Genomic DNA, 19,541 nt, shown 5'->3' with positions numbered 1-19,541 from the left:
CATCCATCCATTCATCAGTTAATTAATTCATTAATACATTCATTCATTCAACGGGTGGATACATTCAATTTATTCATCCATTCATTCAACAGGTAGATTCTTTCATCCATCCATTCATTCATCCATCCATCCATTCAACAGGTAGATTCATCCACCCATCCATTTATTCATTCAACAGGTAGATGAATTAATTAAATAGGTAGATTAGTCTCTTACCCCATGTGTGCTGGGGTGAGTCGTGTGTGATGCTGTGGTGTGGTGGCTGTAGCGTTGATGGTCAGAGTACCATCAGACCCAGTCCTCTCCCAGTCATACGGGTCATTCTCCACCACGTTGTAGGTCTTCATACTGTTGTCAAACACTGACAACAGCAGCTACAACACAACAGAAAGTCACATGATGTCATATCCTGAGATACCTAACAGCTTGTACAACATCACTGACTGTCTGACTGATGGATACTTAGTACTCCAGAAAGAGGGCTCAGACATTCATACAGTCAGGCAGACAATCAGTCGGTCTGAAAACATACACTACATACACACACATCCTGGGACTTACCGTATATTGACACAGGGAACTGTAACAAAATGCTTAGTTCTAACTGTTAAAACATAGAGATACTGTACACACACATAGAGTAGGTAAAGGGAGAGAGATCTGCCATCTTACCTGATAGTCTGGTTTGGTGAAGTAGTCCAGGTTAGAGATGTGATCCAGGAAGACAGTGAACTCAGCAGGCAGGTGTTTCAGCATGAGCCTGTGGTCATAGGTGTCCTTCAGCTTCCCTACATGGTCCTGGGGAGGGAGAGAGATAGATGGAGAGAGAGGTGTTTCATGATGAGCCCGTGGTCATAGGTGTCCTTCAGCTTCCCTACATGGTCCTGGGGAGGGAGAGAGATAGATGGAGAGAGAGGTGTTTCATGATGAGCCTGTGGTCATAGGTGTCCTTCAGCTTCCCTACATGGTCCTGGGGAGGGAGAGAGAGAGAGGTGTTTCATGATGAGCCTGTGGTCATAGGTGTCCTTCAGCTTCCCTACATGGTCCTGGGGAGGGAGAGAGATAGATGGAGAGAGAGGTGTTTCATGATGAGCCTGTGGTCATAGGTGTCCTTCAGCTTCCCTACATGGTCCTGGGGAGGGAGAGAGATAGATGGAGAGAGAGGTGTTTCATGATGAGCATGGGGTCATAGGTGTCCTTCAGCTTCCCTACATGGTCCTGGGGAGGGAGAGAGATAGATGGAGAGAGAGGTGTTTCATGATGAGCCTGTGGTCATAGGTGTCCTTCAGCTTCCTTACATGGTCCTGGGGAGGGAGAGAGAGAGAGGTGTTTCAGCATGAGCCGGTGGTCATAGGTGTCCTTCAGCTTCCCTACATGGTCCTGGGGAGGGAGATAGATAGATGGAGAGAGAGGTGTTTCATGATGAGCCTGTGGTCATAGGTGTCCTTCAGCTTCCCTACATGCTCCTGGGAAGGGAGAGAGAGAGAGAGAGGAGTTTCAGCATGAGCCTGTGGTCATATGTGTCCTTCAGCTTCCCTACATGCTCCTGGGGAGGGAGGGAGGGAGGGAGGGAGGGAGGGAGGGAGGGAGGGAGGGAGGGAGGGAGGGAGGGAGGGAGGGAGGGAGGGAGGGAGGGAGGGAGGGAGGGAGATGGAGAGAGAGGTGTTTCATGATGAGCATGGGGTCATAGGTGTCCTTCAACTTCCCTACATGGTCCTGGGGAGGGAGGGAGGGAGGGAGGGAGGGGTGTTTCATGATGAGCATGGGGTCATAGGTGTCCTTCAGCTTCCCTACATGGTCCTGGGGAGGGAGGGAGGGAGGGAGGGAGGGAGGGAGGGAGGGAGGGAGGGAGGGAGGGAGGGAGGGAGGGAGGGAGGGAGGGAGGGAGGGAGGGAGGGAGGGAGGGAGGGAGGGAGGGAGGGAGGGGTGTTTCATGATGAGCATGGGGTCATAGGTGTCCTTCAGCTTCCCTACATGGTCCTGGGGAGGGTTCACACATGTTGTTATGGAAGTATGGCTCAGTTGGTAGAGCATGGCGCTTGTAACAGCAGGATTGTGTGTTTGATTCCCGTGGCCTCCTTTACATTAAATGTATGCACGCGTTACAGTTGTAAGTCACTTTGGATTTAAACATCTGCTAAAAGGCATATCCACTGAGTGTGCAAAACATTATGAAGTTTACTTACTCTTTCCATGACATAGACTGACCAGGTGAAATCTATGATCCCTTATTAATGTCACTTATTCAATTAACTTCAATCAGTGTAGATGAAGGGGAGGAGACAGGATAAAGAATGATTTTTAAGCCTTGAGACAATTGAGATTTAAGTAACAAAAGATTGAAGTACCTTTGAACAGGGTATGGTAGTAGGTGCCAGGCGCACCGGTTTGCGTGAAGAACTGCAACGTTGCTGGGTTTTTCCATGTGTGTATCAAGAATGGTCCAGCACCCAAAAGACATCCAGCCAATTTGACACAACTGTGGAAGGCATTGGAGTCTACATGGGCCAGCATCCTTGTGGAATGCTTTTAACACATTGTAGAGTCCATGTCCAGACAAATTGAGGCTGTTCTGAGGGCATCTCAATATTAGGAAAGCGTTCCTAATGTCTGGTATACTCAGTGTATATTATAACACTTTTTTTATGTACTCTCGTGCATGAGTACATTCATATGCAGCGACGTCAGAGCTGTGACATGTTATTGAGTTAGTCTGTCAGTCTCAAGTCAAGTCAGCCACAGAGATAACCTTACCATTACGAGTCATGTATCTAGCTAATGTTACCATTACGAGTCATGTATCTAGCTAATGTTACCATTACGAGTCATGTATCTAGCTAACGTTACCATTACGAGTCATGTATCTAGCTAACGTTACCATTACGAGTCATGTACCTAGCTAACGTTACCATTACGAGTCATGTATCTAGCTAATGTTACCATTACGAGTCATGTATCTAGCTAATGTTACCATTACGAGTCATGTATCTAGCTAACGTTACCATTACGAGTCATGTACCTAGCTAACGTTACCATTACGAGTCATGTATCTAGCTAACGTTACCATTACGAGTCATGTATCTAGCTAATGTTACCATTACGAGTCATGTATCTAGCTAATGTTACCATTACGAGTCATGTATCTAGCTAACGTTACCATTACGAGTCATGTATCTAGCTAACGTTACCATTACGAGTCATGTATCTAGCTAACGTTACCATTACGAGTCATGTACCTAGCTAACGTTACCATTACGAGTCATGTATCTAGCTAATGTTACCATTACGAGTCATGTATCTAGCTAATGTTACCATTACGAGTCATGTATCTAGCTAACGTTACCATTACAAGTCATGTACCTAACTAACGTTACCTTTACGAGTCATGTACCTAACTAACGTTACCATTACAAGTCATGTACCTAACTAACGTTACCTTTACGAGTCATGTACCTAACTAACGTTACCATTACGAGTCATGTACCTAGCTAACGTTACCATTACGAGTCATGTACCTAGCTAACGTTACCATTACGAGTCATGTACCTAGCTAACGTTACCATTACGAGTCATGTACCTAGCTAACGTTACCATTACGAGGCATGTACCTAGCTAACGTTACCATTACGAGTCATGTATCTAGCTAACGTTACCATTACGAGTCATGTACCTAACTAACGTTACCATTATGAGTCATGTACCTACGTATCCTGACTAGTTTGGCTGAGTCTGCTGATTGGTTGGGGTACAGGAAGGAAAATTCAGACAAGATTCTTACCTTGTCTTTGATCTTTCTCCATGGCAACTGTCCAACCATGAACTCCACCAGCATGTAGAAGAGGGACCACAGGTCGTCATGCCGACCCATCTCCTTGTTCTTGTGTGCGTTGACGGACGCATAGCGGACTGTGCCTCTGAACCCTGCTACTGGCCGAGGCTGGGGGAGAGAGAGAGACTTCACATCATGCTGCTGTACGACTAACAAGGTAGAACCCTGCTACTGGCCGAGGCTGGGGGAGAGAGAGAGACTTCACATCATGCTGCTGTACGACTAACAAGGTAGAACCCTGCTACTGGCCGAGGCTGGGGGAGAGAGAGAGACTTCACATCATGCTGCTGTACGACTAACAAGGTAGAACCCTGCTACTGGCCGAGGCTGGGGAGAGAGAGAGACTTCACATCATGCTGCTGTACGACTAACAAGGTAGAACCCTGCTACTGGCCGAGGCTGGGGGAGAGAGAGACTTCACATCATGCTGCTGTACGACTAACAAGGTAGAACCCTGCTACTGGCCGAGGCTGGGGCAGAGAGAGAGACTTCACATCATGCTGCTGTACGACTAACAAGGTAGAACCCTGCTACTGGCTGAGGCTGGGGGAGAGAGAGAGACTTCACATCATGCTGCTGTACGACTAACAAGGTAGAACCCTGCTACTGGCCGAGGCTGGGGGAGAGAGAGAGACTTCACATCATGCTGCTGTACGACTAACAAGGTAGAACCCTGCTACTGGCCGAGGCTGGGGGAGAGAGAGAGACTTCACATCATGCTGCTGTACGACTAACAAGGTAGAACCCTGCTACTGGCCGAGGCTGGGGAGAGAGAGAGACTTCACATCATGCTGCTGTACGACTAACAAGGTAGAACCCTGCTACTGGCCGAGGCTGGGGGAGAGAGAGAGAGAGAGACTTCACATCATGCTGCTGTACGACTAACAAGGTAGAACCCTGCTACTGGCCGAGGCTGGGGGAGAGAGAGAGACTTCACATCATGCTGCTGTACGACTAACAAGGTAGAACCCTGCTACTGGCCGAGGCTGGGGGAGAGAGAGAGACTTCACATCATGCTGCTGTACGACTAACAAGGTAGAACCCTGCTACTGGCCGAGGCTGGGGGAGAGAGAGAGACTTCACATCATGCTGCTGTACGACTAACAAGGTAGAACCCTGCTACTGGCCGAGGCTGGGGGAGAGAGAGACTTCACATCATGCTGCTGTACGACTAACAAGGTAGAACCCTGCTACTGGCCGAGGCTGGGGGAGAGAGAGAGACTTCACATCATGCTGCTGTACGACTAACAAGGTAGAACCCTGCTACTGGCCGAGGCTGGGGGAGAGAGAGAGACTTCACATCATGCTGCTGTACGACTAACAAGGTAGAACCCTGCTACTGGCCGAGGCTGGGGGAGAGAGAGAGACTTTACATCATGCTGCTGTACGGCTAACAAGGTAGAACCCTGCTACTGGCCGAGGCTGGGGGAGAGAGAGAGACTTTACATCATGCTGCTGTACGACTAACAAGGTAGAACCCTGCTACTGGCCGAGGCTGGGGGAGAGAGAGAGACTTTACATCATGCTGCTGTACGACTAACAAGGTAGAACCCTGCTACTGGCCGAGGCTGGGGGAGAGAGAGAGACTTCACATCATGCTGCTGTACGACTAACAAGGTAGAACCCTGCTACTGGCCGAGGCTGGGGGAGAGAGAGAGAGAGAGACTTTACATCATGCTGCTGTACGACTAACAAGGTAGAACCCTGCTACTGGCCGAGGCTGGGGGAGAGAGAGAGACTTCACATCATGCTGCTGTACGACTAACAAGGTAGAACCCTGCTACTGGCTGAGGCTGGGGGAGAGAGAGAGACTTCACATCATGCTGCTGTACGACTAACAAGGTAGAACCCTGCTACTGGCCGAGGCTGGGGGAGAGAGAGAGACTTCACATCATGCTGCTGTACGACTAACAAGGTAGAACCCTGCTACTGGCCGAGGCTGGGGGAGAGAGAGAGAGAGACTTTACATCATGCTGCTGTACGACTAACAAGGTAGAGCCCTGCTACTGGCCGAGGCTGGGGGAGAGAGAGAGAGAGAGACTTCACATCATGCTGCTGTACGACTAACAAGGTAGAGCCCTGCTACTGGCCGAGGCTGGGGGAGAGAGAGAGAGAGAGACTTTACATCATGCTGCTGTACGACTAACAAGGTAGAACCCTGCTACTGGCCGAGGCTGGGGGAGAGAGAGAGACTTCACATCATGCTGCTGTACGACTAACAAGGTAGAACCCTGCTACTGGCCGAGGCTGGGGGAGAGAGAGAGACTTTACATCATGCTGCTGTACGACTAACAAGGTAGAACCCTGCTACTGGCCGAGGCTGGGGGAGAGAGAGAGACTTCACATCATGCTGCTGTACGACTAACAAGGTAGAACCCTGCTACTGGCTGAGGCTGGGGGAGAGAGAGAGAGAGAGACTTTACATCATGCTGCTGTACGACTAACAAGGTAGAACCCTGCTACTGGCCGAGGCTGGGGGAGAGAGAGAGACTTCACATCATGCTGCTGTACGACTAACAAGGTAGAACCCTGCTACTGGCTGAGGCTGGGGGAGAGAGAGAGAGAGACTTTACATCATGCTGCTGTACGACTAACAAGGTAGAACCCTGCTACTGGCCGAGGCTGGGGGAGAGAGAGACTTCACATCATGCTGCTGTACGACTAACACACACACTCCACCCACACACACACTACTCACAAGGTAGAACCCTGCTACTGGCTGAGGCTGGGGAGAGAGAGAGAGACTTTACATCATGCTGCTGTACGACTAACAAGGTAGAACCCTGCTACTGGCCGAGGCTGGGGGAGAGAGAGACTTTACATCATGCTGCTGTATGACTAACAAGGTAGAACCCTGCTACTGGCCGAGGCTGGGGGAGAGAGAGAGACTTCACATCATGCTGCTGTACGACTAACAAGGTAGAACCCTGCTACTGGCCGAGGCTGGGGGAGAGAGAGAGACTTTACATCATGCTGCTGTATGACTAACAAGGTAGAACCCTGCTACTGGCCGAGGCTGGGGGAGAGAGAGAGAGACTTCACATCATGCTGCTGTACGACTAACAAGGTAGAACCCTGCTACTGGCTGAGGCTGGGGGAGAGAGAGAGACTTCACATCATGCTGCTGTACGACTAACAAGGTAGAACCCTGCTACTGGCCGAGGCTGGGGGAGAGAGAGAGACTTTACATCATGCTGCTGTACGACTAACAAGGTAGAACCCTGCTACTGGCCGAGGCTGGGGAGAGAGAGAGACTTTACATCATGCTGCTGTACGACTAACAAGGTAGAACCCTGCTACTGGCCGAGGCTGGGGGAGAGAGAGAGAGACTTCACATCATGCTGCTGTACGACTAACAAGGTAGAACCCTGCTACTGGCCGAGGCTGGGGAAGAGAGAGACTTCACATCATGCTGCTGTACGACTAACAAGGTAGAACCCTGCTACTGGCCGAGGCTGGGGGAGAGAGAGAGACTTTACATCATGCTGCTGTACGACTAACAAGGTAGAACCCTGCTACTGGCCGAGGCTGGGGGAGAGAGAGAGACTTTACATCATGCTGCTGTACGACTAACAAGGTAGAACCCTGCTACTGGCCGAGGCTGGGGGAGAGAGAGAGAGACTTCACATCATGCTGCTGTACGACTAACAAGGTAGAACCCTGCTACTGGCTGAGGCTGGGGGAGAGAGAGACTTCACATCATGCTGCTGTACGACTAACAAGGTAGAACCCTGCTACTGGCCGAGGCTGGGGGAGAGAGAGAGACTTCACATCATGCTGCTGTACGACTAACAAGGTAGAACCCTGCTACTGGCCGAGGCTGGGGGAGAGAGAGAGACTTCACATCATGCTGCTGTACGACTAACAAGGTAGAACCCTGCTACTGGCCGAGGCTGGGGGAGAGAGAGAGACTTCACATCATGCTGCTGTACGACTAACAAGGTAGAACCCTGCTACTGGCCGAGGCTGGGGGAGAGAGAGAGACTTCACATCATGCTGCTGTACGACTAACAAGGTAGAACCCTGCTACTGGCCGAGGCTGGGGGAGAGAGAGAGACTTTACATCATGCTGCTGTACGACTAACAAGGTAGAACCTTACACGACAATAGCACACAAACAGACATGATCAGTTTCCAGGACAGAGTTCGAAGCCTTTTCCCAGACTAAAAAAGCTGTTTCAATTTAGATTCACCATTAAGCAAGCTTTTTAGTCTAGGACTAAGCTTAATACTGGGAAACCCGAACACAGTGTCTAACCACACATGTGGACAGACACTTACCGGTCGGACCTCTTGGCAGGAGTTGGTGAACTGGCGTGCCAAGCCAAAGTCCAGCATGTAGCAGGTCCTACAGGTACTGGGGAACCGGCCCATGGCAAAGTTGGACTAGGAGAGAGAGAAGGTGAAGAAGAAGAAGAGATATAGAGATAAAGAAAAAGAGAGGAAGGATTTTAATAGCAACTATCATAGTCTGATTCTTGTCACTTTCACAGAAAGAAAATGTCAAATTACTGATGATGATGATGATCTCTTCATTCCAAAAAGATATAGTCCCTAAGCACACACACACTCCACCCTCACACACACTACTCACACACACACTCCACCCTCACACACACTACTCACACACACACACACACACACACACACACACACACACACACACACACACACACACACACACACACACACACACACACACACACACACACACACACACACACACACACACACACACACACACACTCCACCCTCACACACACACTACACCCTCACACACACACACACTACACCCTCACACACACACACACTCACACACACACTCCCTGCCTGTCTCACTGGTTTGATGTCTCTGTGCAGGAAGCCAACAGAGTGGATGCTCTCTATAGCTTCTAGTGTCTGTCGTCCCAGTCTCAGGGTGGTGCTGACTGTAAACGTGCCCCGCGTCATACTGCGCCTCAGCTCTGCCAGGTTACGCCCCTGAAAAACACACCACCCACGTAGCCTACAGAATCACTACAAACACTTCACACTTAGTCACATCAGCTCACTGACATCGCTATAGAGAATTAGAGACGTTTAAACACACAAGGTGATGAAGAGGCTCATCCTTACCTGAAGCTCCATCACCACATAGTTGAAGCGGTCATTGCGGCCGCATCCAACAAAGCGACACACGTGTTCTTTACCTGGACGATACAATAGAACATAGCATCCTTTATGACATATAGTATAACGGGGTACCTATGTTAAAGGTCCAATGCAGCCGTTTTTATCTCAAAATCAAATCATTTCTGGGTAACAATTAATTACTTTACTGTGAATGTTTTCAATTAAAATGGCCAAAAAGAAACAAAAATAGCTTCTTAGCAAAGATACATTTCTCAAGCAAGAATTTTGCTCGGACTGTTTAGAAGTGGTCTCAGTGGAAGGGAAAAACTGAAAACGATCTGTTATTGTCAGAGGAACTTTTGGAACTCTTTCATATTGGTCTATTAATTAACTGAGGGCACAAAAGTCAGTCCAAAACTCCATCCCACCAAAAAAGGCTGAAATTACAGGCAGTCTTTTCAAACAGCTCTTATACCAAAAGAGCATTATCATCATTTACAAAATATCACGGTGTTATTCCAACCTCATCGTGTGGAAATATATGTTGCTTGAGAAATTTCTCTTTGCTAAGAAGCTATTTTTGTTTCTTGTTGGCCATTTTAAATGTTGAGACATGTTGGGGGATGGGAGGAGATATGTTGGGGGATGGGAGGAGACATGTTGGGGGATGGGAGGAGACATGTTGGGGGACGGGAGGAGACATGTTGGGGGACGGGAGAAGACATGTTGGGGGACGGGAGAAGACATGTTGGGGGACGGGAGAAGACATGTTGGGGGACGGGAGAAGACATGTTGGGGGACGGGAGGAGACATGTTGGGGGACGGGAGGAGACGTGTTGGGGGACGGGAGGAGACGTGTTGGGGGACGGGAGAAGACGTGTTGGGGGACGGGAGAAGACATGTTGGGGACGGGAGAAGACGTGTTGGGGGACGGGAGAAGACATGTTGGGGGACATAGGGAGAAGACATGTTGGGGGACGGGAGGAGACATGTTGGGGGGGGGAGGAGAGTGTTGGGGGGGGTTGTGGGAGGAGACGTGTTGGGGGTGGGAGGAGACGTGTTGGGGGACGGGAGGAGACGTGTTGGGGGACGGGAGAAGACGTGTTGGGGGACGGGGAAGACATGTTGGGGGGTGGTTGATGGAGACTTGTTGGGGGTGGGAGGTTGAGTGTTGGGGGATGGGAGGTTGACGTGTTGGGGGATGGGATGGAGACGTGTTGGGGGACGGGAGGAGTTCATGTTGAGGGGACAGGGGAAGACATGTTGAGGGGAGGTGGGAGGTTGACTTGTTGGGGGAGGGAGGAGACATGTTGAGGGGATGGGAGGTTGACATGTTGGGGGATGGGAGGAGACTGTTGGGGGATGGGAGGAGACATGTTGGGGGATGGGATGGGAGACGTGGGCAGGGGGATGGGAGGAGGGCGTGTTGGGGGATGGGAGGAGACGTGTTGGGGGATGGGAGGAGACGTGTTGGGGGATGGGAGGAGACGTGGTTGAGTTTAGGGCAGGTGGTTGATGGTTGAGTTTAGGGCAGGTGGTTGATGGTTGAGTTTAGGGCAGGTGGTTGATGGTTGAGTTTAGGGCAGGTGGTTGATGGTTGAGTTTAGGGGGCAGAAGTCAGAGGGAAGGTTAAGTACATGTAATTGGGGTTTACCCTGGAGTTTCTTGAGGACAGCCACCTCCATCTTGAGGACCTGTTTAGGCTGCTGTGCCGACTCCACCTTCAGAGCAACACTGACCCTGGTCAGCAGGTCCAACGCCTCGTAGATCTCCCCAAAGCCTCCGCCGCCGATCTTCTTTGTCTATACACACATCCCAAGGCAAAGCGTAATGTCATAATGTGGAAAACATAAGTTAGTAGATTCTTTTCTTTTTCAATCTTCCCACCATCCAACCTTCCTCCCCCATTCCTATTTACGTTTCTTCATCTCTAATTAGTATACACACACGAACACGAAACACACACACACACACACTTGTGTTACACAAGCAGCTCAACTCAAAGAGATTAGCAGTGGCAGATGTACATAACATCAGCTCCTCCGTCAGTGCGAGGGTTGAATCATTTCCTGGTATCACTTTTCACCCGGATAACCCAGTATTTCCCACCAAAACTGGAAGTGTCACTCAGAAGCATTATAAAGCATATAAATGTGCCTGGATTTGATTGGAGCTTTGACCAGCATGACAATTCAAACATGATGCTACCTGAGCCTGATGAGACCTATATTAACCACATTTAATGAGCACAACATTAACCGCATTTAATGAGCCCTACATTAACCACATTTAATGAGCCCTACATTAACCACATTTAATGAGCCCTACATTAACCACATTTAATGAGCCCAAGCCCAAAAAAGCCCAAATGATTGTGCCATTATCCAATACATACATGATACAGTGCCTTGCGAAAGTATTTGGCCCCCTTGAACTTTGCGACCTTTTGCCACATTTCAGGCTTCAAACATAAAGATATAAAACTGTATTTTTTTGTGAAGAATCAACAAAAAGTGGGACACAATCATGAAGTGGAACGACATTTATTGGATATTTCAAACTTTTTTAACAAATCAAAAACTGAAAAATTGGGCGTGCAAAATTATTCAGCCCCCTTAAGTTAATAATTTGTAGCGCCACCTTTTGCTGCGATTACAGCTGTAAGTCGCTTGGGGTATGTCTCTATCAGTTTTACACATCGAGAGACTGACATTTTTTCCCATTCCTCCTTGCAAAACAGCTCGAGCTCAGTGAGGTTGGATGGAGAGCATTTGTTAACAGCAGTTTTCAGTTCTTTCCACAGATTCTCGATTGGATTCAGGTCTGGACTTTGACTTGGCCATTCTAACACCTGGATATGTTTATTTTTGAACCATTCCATTGTAGATTTTGCTTTATGTTTTGGATCATTGTCTTGTTGGAAGACAAATCTCCGTCCCAGTCTCAGGTCTTTTGCAGACTCCATCAGGATTTCTTCCAGAATGGTCCTGTATTTGGCTCCATCCATCTTCCCATCAATTTTAACCATCTTCCCTGTCCCTGCTGAAGAAAAGCAGGCCCAAACCCTGATGCTGCCACCACCGTGTTTGACAGTGGGGATGGTGTGTTCAGGGTGATGAGCTGTGTTGCGTTTACGCCAAACATAACGTTTTGAATTGTTGACAAAAAGTTCAATTTTGGTTTCATCTGACCAGAGCACCTTCTTCCACATGTTTGGTGTGTCTCCCAGGTGGCTTGTGGCAAACTTTAAACAACACTTTTTATGGATATCTTTAAGAAATGGCTTTCTTCTTGCCCCTCTTCCATAAAGGCCAGATTTGTGCAATATACGACTGATTGTTGTCCTATGGACAGAGTCTCCCACCTCAGCTGTAGATCTCTGCAGTTCATCCAGAGTGATCATGGGCCTCTTGGCTGCATCTCTGATCAGTCTTCTCCTTGTATGAGCTGAAAGTTTAGAGGGACGGCCAGGTCTTGGTAGATTTGCAGTGGTCTGATACTCCTTCCATTTCAATATTATCGCTTGCACAGTGCTCCTTGGGATGTTTAAAGCTTGGGAAATCTTTTTGTATCCAAATCCGGCTTTAAACTTCTTCACAACAGTATCTTGGACCTGCCTGGTGTGTTCCTTGTTCTTCATGATGCTCTCTGCGCTTTTAACGGACCTCTGAGACTATCACAGTGCAGGTGCATTTATACGGAGACTTGATTACACACAGGTGGATTGTATTTATCATCATTAGTCATTTAGGTCAACATTGGATCATTCAGAGATCCTCACTGAACTTCTGGAGAGAGTTTGCTCCACTGAAAGTAAAGGGGCTGAATAATTTTGCACGCCCAATTTTTCAGTTTTTGATTTGTTAAAAAAGTTTGAAATATCCAATAAATGTCGTTCCACTTCATGATTGTGTCCCACTTGTTGTTGATTCTTCACAAAAAATACAGTTTTATATCTTTATGTTTGAAGCCTGAAATGTGGCAAAAGGTCACAAAGTTCAAGGGGGCCAAATATTTTCGCAAGGCACTGTATATAGGCAGTGGTGGAAAAAGTAGCCAATTGTCAAACTTGAGTAAAACGTATAGATAGCTTAATATAAAGTTACTCAAGTAAAAATGAAAGTTTCGACTCTGACAATCACCATATTCTTATTGGAAGACTCAACAGCCTTGGTTTCTCTTATGACTGCCTCGCCTGGTTCACTAACTACTTCTCAGATAGAGTTTAGTGGGTCGAATCGGAGGGCCTGTTGTCCGGACCTCTGGCAGTCTCTATGGGGGTGCCACAGGGTTCAATTCTCGGGCCGACTCCTTTCTCTGTATATATCAATGATGTCGCTCTTGCTGCTGGTGATTCTTTGATCCACCTCCACACAGACGACACCATTCTGTAATACATCTGGCCCTTCTTTGGACACTGTGTTAACAAACCTCCAAAAGAGCTTCAACGCCATACAACACTCCTTCCAAGGCCTCAAACTGCTCTTAAATGCTAGTAAAACGAAATGCATGCTCTTCAACCGATAGCTGCCCACACCCGCTCGCCTGACTAGCATCACTACTCTGGACGGTTCTGACTTAGAATATGTGGACTAGAGGTCGACCGATTAATCGGAATGGCCGATTAATTAGGGCCGAATTCAAGTTTTCATAACAATCGGAAATCAGTATTTTTGGGTGCTGATTTTGCCGATTATTTTTATTTATTTATTTTTTATACACCTTTATTTCACTAGGCAAGTCAGTTAATAACACATTCTTATTTTCAATGACGGCCTAGGACCGAGGCAGAACGACAGATTGTCAGCTCAGGGGATCCAATCTTGCAACCTTACAGTTAACTAGTCCAACGCCCTAACCACCTGCCTCACGAGGAGCCTGCCTGTTACGCGAATGCAGTAAGCCAAGGTAAGTTGCTAGCTAGCATTAAACTTATCTTATAAAAAACAATCAATCAACGACTGTCGTTGCTCCAATGTGTACTTAACCATAAACATCAATACCTTTCTTAAAATCAATACACAAGTATATATTTTTAAACCTGCATATTTAGCTAAAAGAAATCCAGGTTACCAGGCAATATTAACCAGGTGAAATTGTGTCACTTCTCTTGCGTTCATTGCAAGCAGAGTCAGGCTATATGCAACAGTTTGGGCCGCCTGGCTATTTGCAAACTAATTTGCCTGAATTTTACGTAATTATGACATAACATTAAAGGTTGTGCAATGTAACAGGAATATTTAGACTCATGGATGCCACCCGTTAGATAAAATACGGAACGGAATAAACGTTTTGTTTTCGAGGTTTCCGGATTTGACTTAAGGCTCGTATTTCTGTGTGTTTAATATAGTTAATTCTATGATTTGATATTCGATAGAGCAGTCTGACTGAGGGGTGGTAGGCAGCAGCAGGCTCGTAATAGTCAAAGGTATATGGAGAGAGAGAAATAGTCGCCGCGTTATAATTCCTGTAATAACTTGAGGCTGAACTTGAAAGGGGTTCCTTCGTTATTTTACCGTTCATGTCTTCAATAGAGAGTGTCTTGATCGACATCAAATAAGCTCTGTGTTTTGTTCTTAAACCGCCTCTGTTCATGTCTTCCATAGAGAATGTCTTGATCTACTTCAAATAAGGTCTGTGTTTCGTTCAGGCTTAAACCGCCTCTGCGTTTTGATACCCGTGTAAATCTCACTAGGATAAGATAACGTTTTTCTAAATATTTTCATAAATCCACTCTACATTTTTTTTAATCTTCACTTATATTTAGCCAATATTGATCAGAGTAACCTTGTCCTATGGATATCTACACAGTTATAAAATTGGCAAGGTGGTGTAAGCGTACATGAAACACAGACCTTATTTTAAGTGAATCTCAAAATATCCTATGGAATAAATGAATGAAGGAACCGCTTTTTAGATTTTGCTAGAAGGTGTCATGGGAATTATGACTCGCACTTTGGTAGTCAATTCTTACCATGTCCATTATTAAAATAGGATTTCCCGCATATAGAAATTACAGTTTTTGTTTTCAACATTCATCACAAGTAACTTAAACTCTTATTTTTATTCAAACAGTTGAGAGTATTTGTCTCCTATGTCACGCCCTGGTCGAAGTATTTTGTGTTTATCTTCATGTATTGGGTCAGGCCAGGGTGTGGCATGGGTTTTTGTATGTGGTGTGTATATATTGGGATTGTAGCTAGTGGGGTGATCTAGCAAAGTCTATGGCTGTCTGAAGTGGTTCTCAATCAGAGGCAGGTGTTTATCGTTGTCTCTGATTGGGAACCATATTTAGGCAGCCATATTCTTTGAGTTTGTCGTGGGTGATTGTCCTTAGTGTCCTTGTTCCTGTCTATGTGTACACAAGTATAGGCTGTTTCGGTTTTCGTTACGTTTACTGTTTTTTGTAGTGTTTGTATTTAGATTCGTGTTACGTTTGTTTATTAAAACATGGATCGCAATCTACACGCTGCATTTTGGTCCGACTCTCCTTTGCCACAAGAGAACCGTTACATCCTAAGCAGACTCTACAGTATCATTGTCACTTCAGAGCTGTGTGTGTGTTTAACAGATGGCAGAGAAAAGCAGAGCACCAGTGTGGGACTATTACATGGAATAGTCCCACACTGGTAGCACGCGCTCCAGCAGGTATATTTCACTGGTCATCTATCCCCAAAGCCAACCTTTCCTTCCAGTTCTCTGCTGCCAATGACTGGAACGAATTGCAAGGTGTCTTATTTGTGATAAAGATGTAAGCATGGGGTCAGCAACGGCTAAATTAAAAAATACCACCAACCTGTGAAATCACCTTAAGAACACCCATCCAAAGTTACTATTAAGCTAAAAATCAAAGTGTTCATTGTTCATTCAGTATTGTTGCAATTGTCATTATTACAAAAATATGTATGCATGTGTGTGTGTGTGTGTGTGTGTGTGTGTGTGTGTGTGTGTGTATATACATTAAAAATCGGCTGATTAATCGGTATCGGCTTTTCTTGTCCTCCAATAATCGGTATCGGCGTTGAAAAATCATAATCGGTCGACCTCTAATGTGGACAACTATAAATACCTAGGTGTCTGGCTAGACTGTAAACTCTCTCTTTGTTTTTCTGCTCGTTTGCACACCATTATTTCTACTTGCACATCCTCATCTGTATATCACTCCAGTGTAAATTGCTAAATTGTATTTACTTTGCTACTATTGGCCTATTTATTGCCTTAACTCCTTACTTAATTTTGCACACACTGTATACAGATTTTTCTATTGTGTTAAGACTGTACGTTTGTTTATTCCATGTGTAACTCTCTGTTGTTTTTGTCGCACTGCTTTGCTTTATCTTGGCCAGGTCGCAGTTGTAAATGAGAACTTGTTCTCAACTGGCCTCACCTGGTTAAATAAAGGTGAAATATTTATTTTTTAAAATATATATATAAATATTTTATTATAATTTACTATACACAGGAAGTCCTCCCAGTCCCAGTCGAAGTCTGTCCCAGTAGAGGTCCCATTCCAAGTCCCAGTCCCAGTAGAGGTCACAGTCCCAGCCCAGTAGGTCCCAGTCCAAGTAGAGGTTCCTGTCCTAGTGGCGGTCACAGTCCCAGTCCCAGTAGAGGTCCCAGTCCCAGCTACACTAACCTCACATGGCACCCTGTCCCTGGTAGCTCTGGCCGGGGGACACGGGCACACACACACACCACAGCATGGTAGAGAGGAGCAGCCAGGGTGATAGCGCTGGGAATAGCACACTGAGTGGCTACAAATAGCTTCTCTCGCTTTATTAAGTTCCAGTCCACTTGGTGGCAAGGAGCTGCATGTGCACTGCACACATGGAGCTGACCCCAACCTGTCCAGGTCAGCAGGTGAGATGGACAAGATAAAGACATGGGGGAGAGTGGAGCCAATTCATTGAGAACAAATACAGCTTTGTTGTGATGTATTGGTGCTTGCTGAGGGGGTACAAACATGGCATAACAGAATGGTCACTCACTCACACAGTGGTGTAAAGTACTACTTAAGTTGTTTTTTGCGGTTTCTGTACTTTACTTTACTATTTATATTTTTGACAACTTTTACTTCACTACATTCCTAAATGTACTTTTTACTCCATACATTTTCCCTGACACCCAAAAGTACTCTACATTTTGAATGCTCAGCAGGACAGGAAAATGGTCCAATTCACACACGTATCAAGAGAACACCCCATGTCATCTACTGCCTCTGATCTGGAGGACTCACTAAACACAAATCTTTAGTTTGTAAATGATGTCTGAGTGTTGATGTGTGCCCCTGGCTATCTGTAAATAAATAACAATAAGAACATTGTGCCTGCTGGTTGGCTTAATATAAGGAATTTGAAATAATTCATACTTTTACTTTTGATACATACGTATATTTTAGCAGTTACATTTACTTTTGATACCTAAGTATATTTAAAACCAAATACTTTTAGAGTTTTACTCAACTAGTATTTTACTGGGTGACTTTCACTTTCACTTGAGTCCCTTTCTATTAAGGTCTCTTTACTTTTACTCAAGTTTGACAATTGGTTACTTTTTCCACACACACACACGTACCACTTTCCATCGTTCCTTGACCAGGACAAACACAGTGAGGATGTCAGCTTGGTCCATCGCTGCAGCACTCATCCTGCCTGCGGTGGACTGCTGCTCACTGTGGTTCTTCCTCTACTACCACTCCTGCTAACTACCACCAGCCGTATTAGATCGGGTCGGGCATCAGGTTCCTGTAGAGACCTAAACAACAGGCCCGGGAGAGAGGCAGAACACACGTAAGACCACCACCGCCACCACAATATACTGTGGTCTGTTGAATATAATAATGAATATAATCAACTCTAGTTAATGAAGTATCTGTAAGTATCTCTGGATAAGAGTGTCAGCTAAATGATTCAACTGTAAATGTAAACTGTATGGAAAGTTGCAAACCTTTAGACATAGCTTTGACTGAGGCTCCCTCAACACAGGACTAACATCAAATCAAATGTATTTGTCACATGGGCCGAATACAACAGGTGTACGTACATCTGTTGTTGATGAAAAGTACTATATACACACAGGGGTTAAAGCTCAAATAATCCCATGACTGAAACTTAAGTCCATCTGATTGATTGTCTGGGGCCAAGTTAACCTCCTCTTTCATGTCAGAAAGTCCTGACCATCATGCTTTTAGGGAAATAGGATTATATTGTACATGTATTAAACTGCGAGTTTGATCAATTCCAGTCTCCTTGCTTAAGAGGGTACGGTGTCCTCCCCAGGATCACTTTTATGTAGACAAACTGAAATGCTCAATTTAACCTCTTAAAATATAAAGTCCCCATATTTGGGGACCCGATTAGATTTTTTATTTATTCAATTCATTCTGGTATGAGAACGGTAGCCCCTATCTGCAAAAGCAGGGTATCTGCGGAAAGCTGAGTATCTTGGCTATTGGTCTGTGTCTGTGACATCATGGGAAAATCAAAGGAAATTAGCCAAGACCTCAGAATCAAAAATGTAGACCTCCACAAGTCTGGTTTATCCTTGGGAGCAATTTCCAATGTTTTATTTATTTTACCTTTATTTAACTAGGCAAGTCAGTTAAGAACAAATTCTTATTTTCAATGATGGCCAAGGAACAGTGGGTTAACTGCCTGTTCAGGGGCAGAACGACAAAGTTGCCAGCTTGGGAGTTCGAATTTGCAACCTTCCGGTTGCTAGTCCAACACTTTAACCACTAGGCTACCCTGCCGCCCCAAATGCCCGAAGGTACCACGTTCATCTGTACAAACAATAGTACACAAGTATAAACACCATGGGACCACACAGCCGTCATACCGCTCAGGAAGGAGACACGTTCTGTCTCCTAGAGATGAACATACTTTGGTGCGAAAAATACAAATCAATCCCAGAACAGCATAGGACCTTGTGAAGATGCGGGAGGAAACAAGTACAAAAGTATCTATAGCCACAGTAAATCAAGTCCTATATCGACATAACCTGAAAAACCGTTGAGCAAGGAAGAAGCCACTCCTTCAAAACCACCATAAAAAAGCCAGACTACGGTTTGCAACTGCACATGGGGACAAAGATCGTACTTTTTGGAGAAATGTCCTCTGGTCTGATGAAACAAAAATATAACTGTTTGGCCATAATTACCATCGTTATGTTTGGAGGAAAAAGGGGGAAGCTTGCAAGCCGAAGAATACCATCCCGTGAAGCACAGGGGTGGCAGCATCATGTTGTGGGGTTGCTTTGCTGCAGGAGGGACTGGTGCACTTCACAAAATAGATGGCATCATGAGGGACGGAAAATTTGTGGATATATTGAAACAACATCTCAAGACATCAGTCAGGAAGTTAAAACTTGGTCGCAAATGGGTCTTCCAAATGTACAATGACCCTAAGCATACTTCCAAAGTTGTGGCAAAATGGCTTAAGGACGACAAAGCCAAGGTATTGGAGTGGCCATCACAAAGCCTTAACTTCAATCCTACAGAAAATGTGTGGGCAGAACTGAAAAAGCACGTGCAAGCAAGGAGGCCTACAAACCTGACTCAGTTACAACAGCTCTGTCAGGAGGAATGGGCCAAAATTCACCC

General features: G+C 46.0%; 1 protein-coding gene and 1 long non-coding RNA gene across 5 annotated transcripts in view; one reads left to right on the top strand and one right to left on the bottom strand.

Moving 5' to 3' along the window:
* LOC118374147 (tau-tubulin kinase 2-like) overlaps positions 1–19,541 on the bottom strand; it is a 48,522-nt gene that overhangs the window by 11,788 nt on the left and 17,193 nt on the right. For all 4 annotated transcript variants that reach the window (XM_052496620.1, XM_052496621.1, XM_052496619.1 and 1 more), the window contains exons 2-9: positions 17,516–17,695; positions 10,596–10,743; positions 8,945–9,018; positions 8,669–8,809; positions 8,111–8,215; positions 3,779–3,937; positions 673–798; positions 217–374 (exon numbers count right to left, since the gene is read on the bottom strand). In XM_052496620.1, coding sequence (XP_052352580.1) covers positions 217–374; positions 673–798; positions 3,779–3,937; positions 8,111–8,215; positions 8,669–8,809; positions 8,945–9,018; positions 10,596–10,743; positions 17,516–17,587 — 983 coding nt within the window. In that variant the 5' untranslated portion in view covers positions 17,588–17,695. The remainder of the gene's footprint in view (positions 1–216; positions 375–672; positions 799–3,778; positions 3,938–8,110; positions 8,216–8,668; positions 8,810–8,944; positions 9,019–10,595; positions 10,744–17,515; positions 17,696–19,541) is intronic.
* Positions 699–1,461, top strand: LOC127915881 (uncharacterized). Its single transcript, XR_008092728.1, has 3 exons — positions 699–830; positions 993–1,164; positions 1,413–1,461. It is a non-coding gene; the product is annotated as an uncharacterized LOC127915881 (long non-coding RNA).

The sequence above is a fragment of the Oncorhynchus keta genome, chromosome 35 (assembly GCF_023373465.1).
Source record: "Oncorhynchus keta strain PuntledgeMale-10-30-2019 chromosome 35, Oket_V2, whole genome shotgun sequence".
NCBI lineage: Eukaryota > Metazoa > Chordata > Actinopteri > Salmoniformes > Salmonidae > Oncorhynchus > Oncorhynchus keta.
This window is presented reverse-complemented; position numbering and strand designations above follow the sequence as displayed.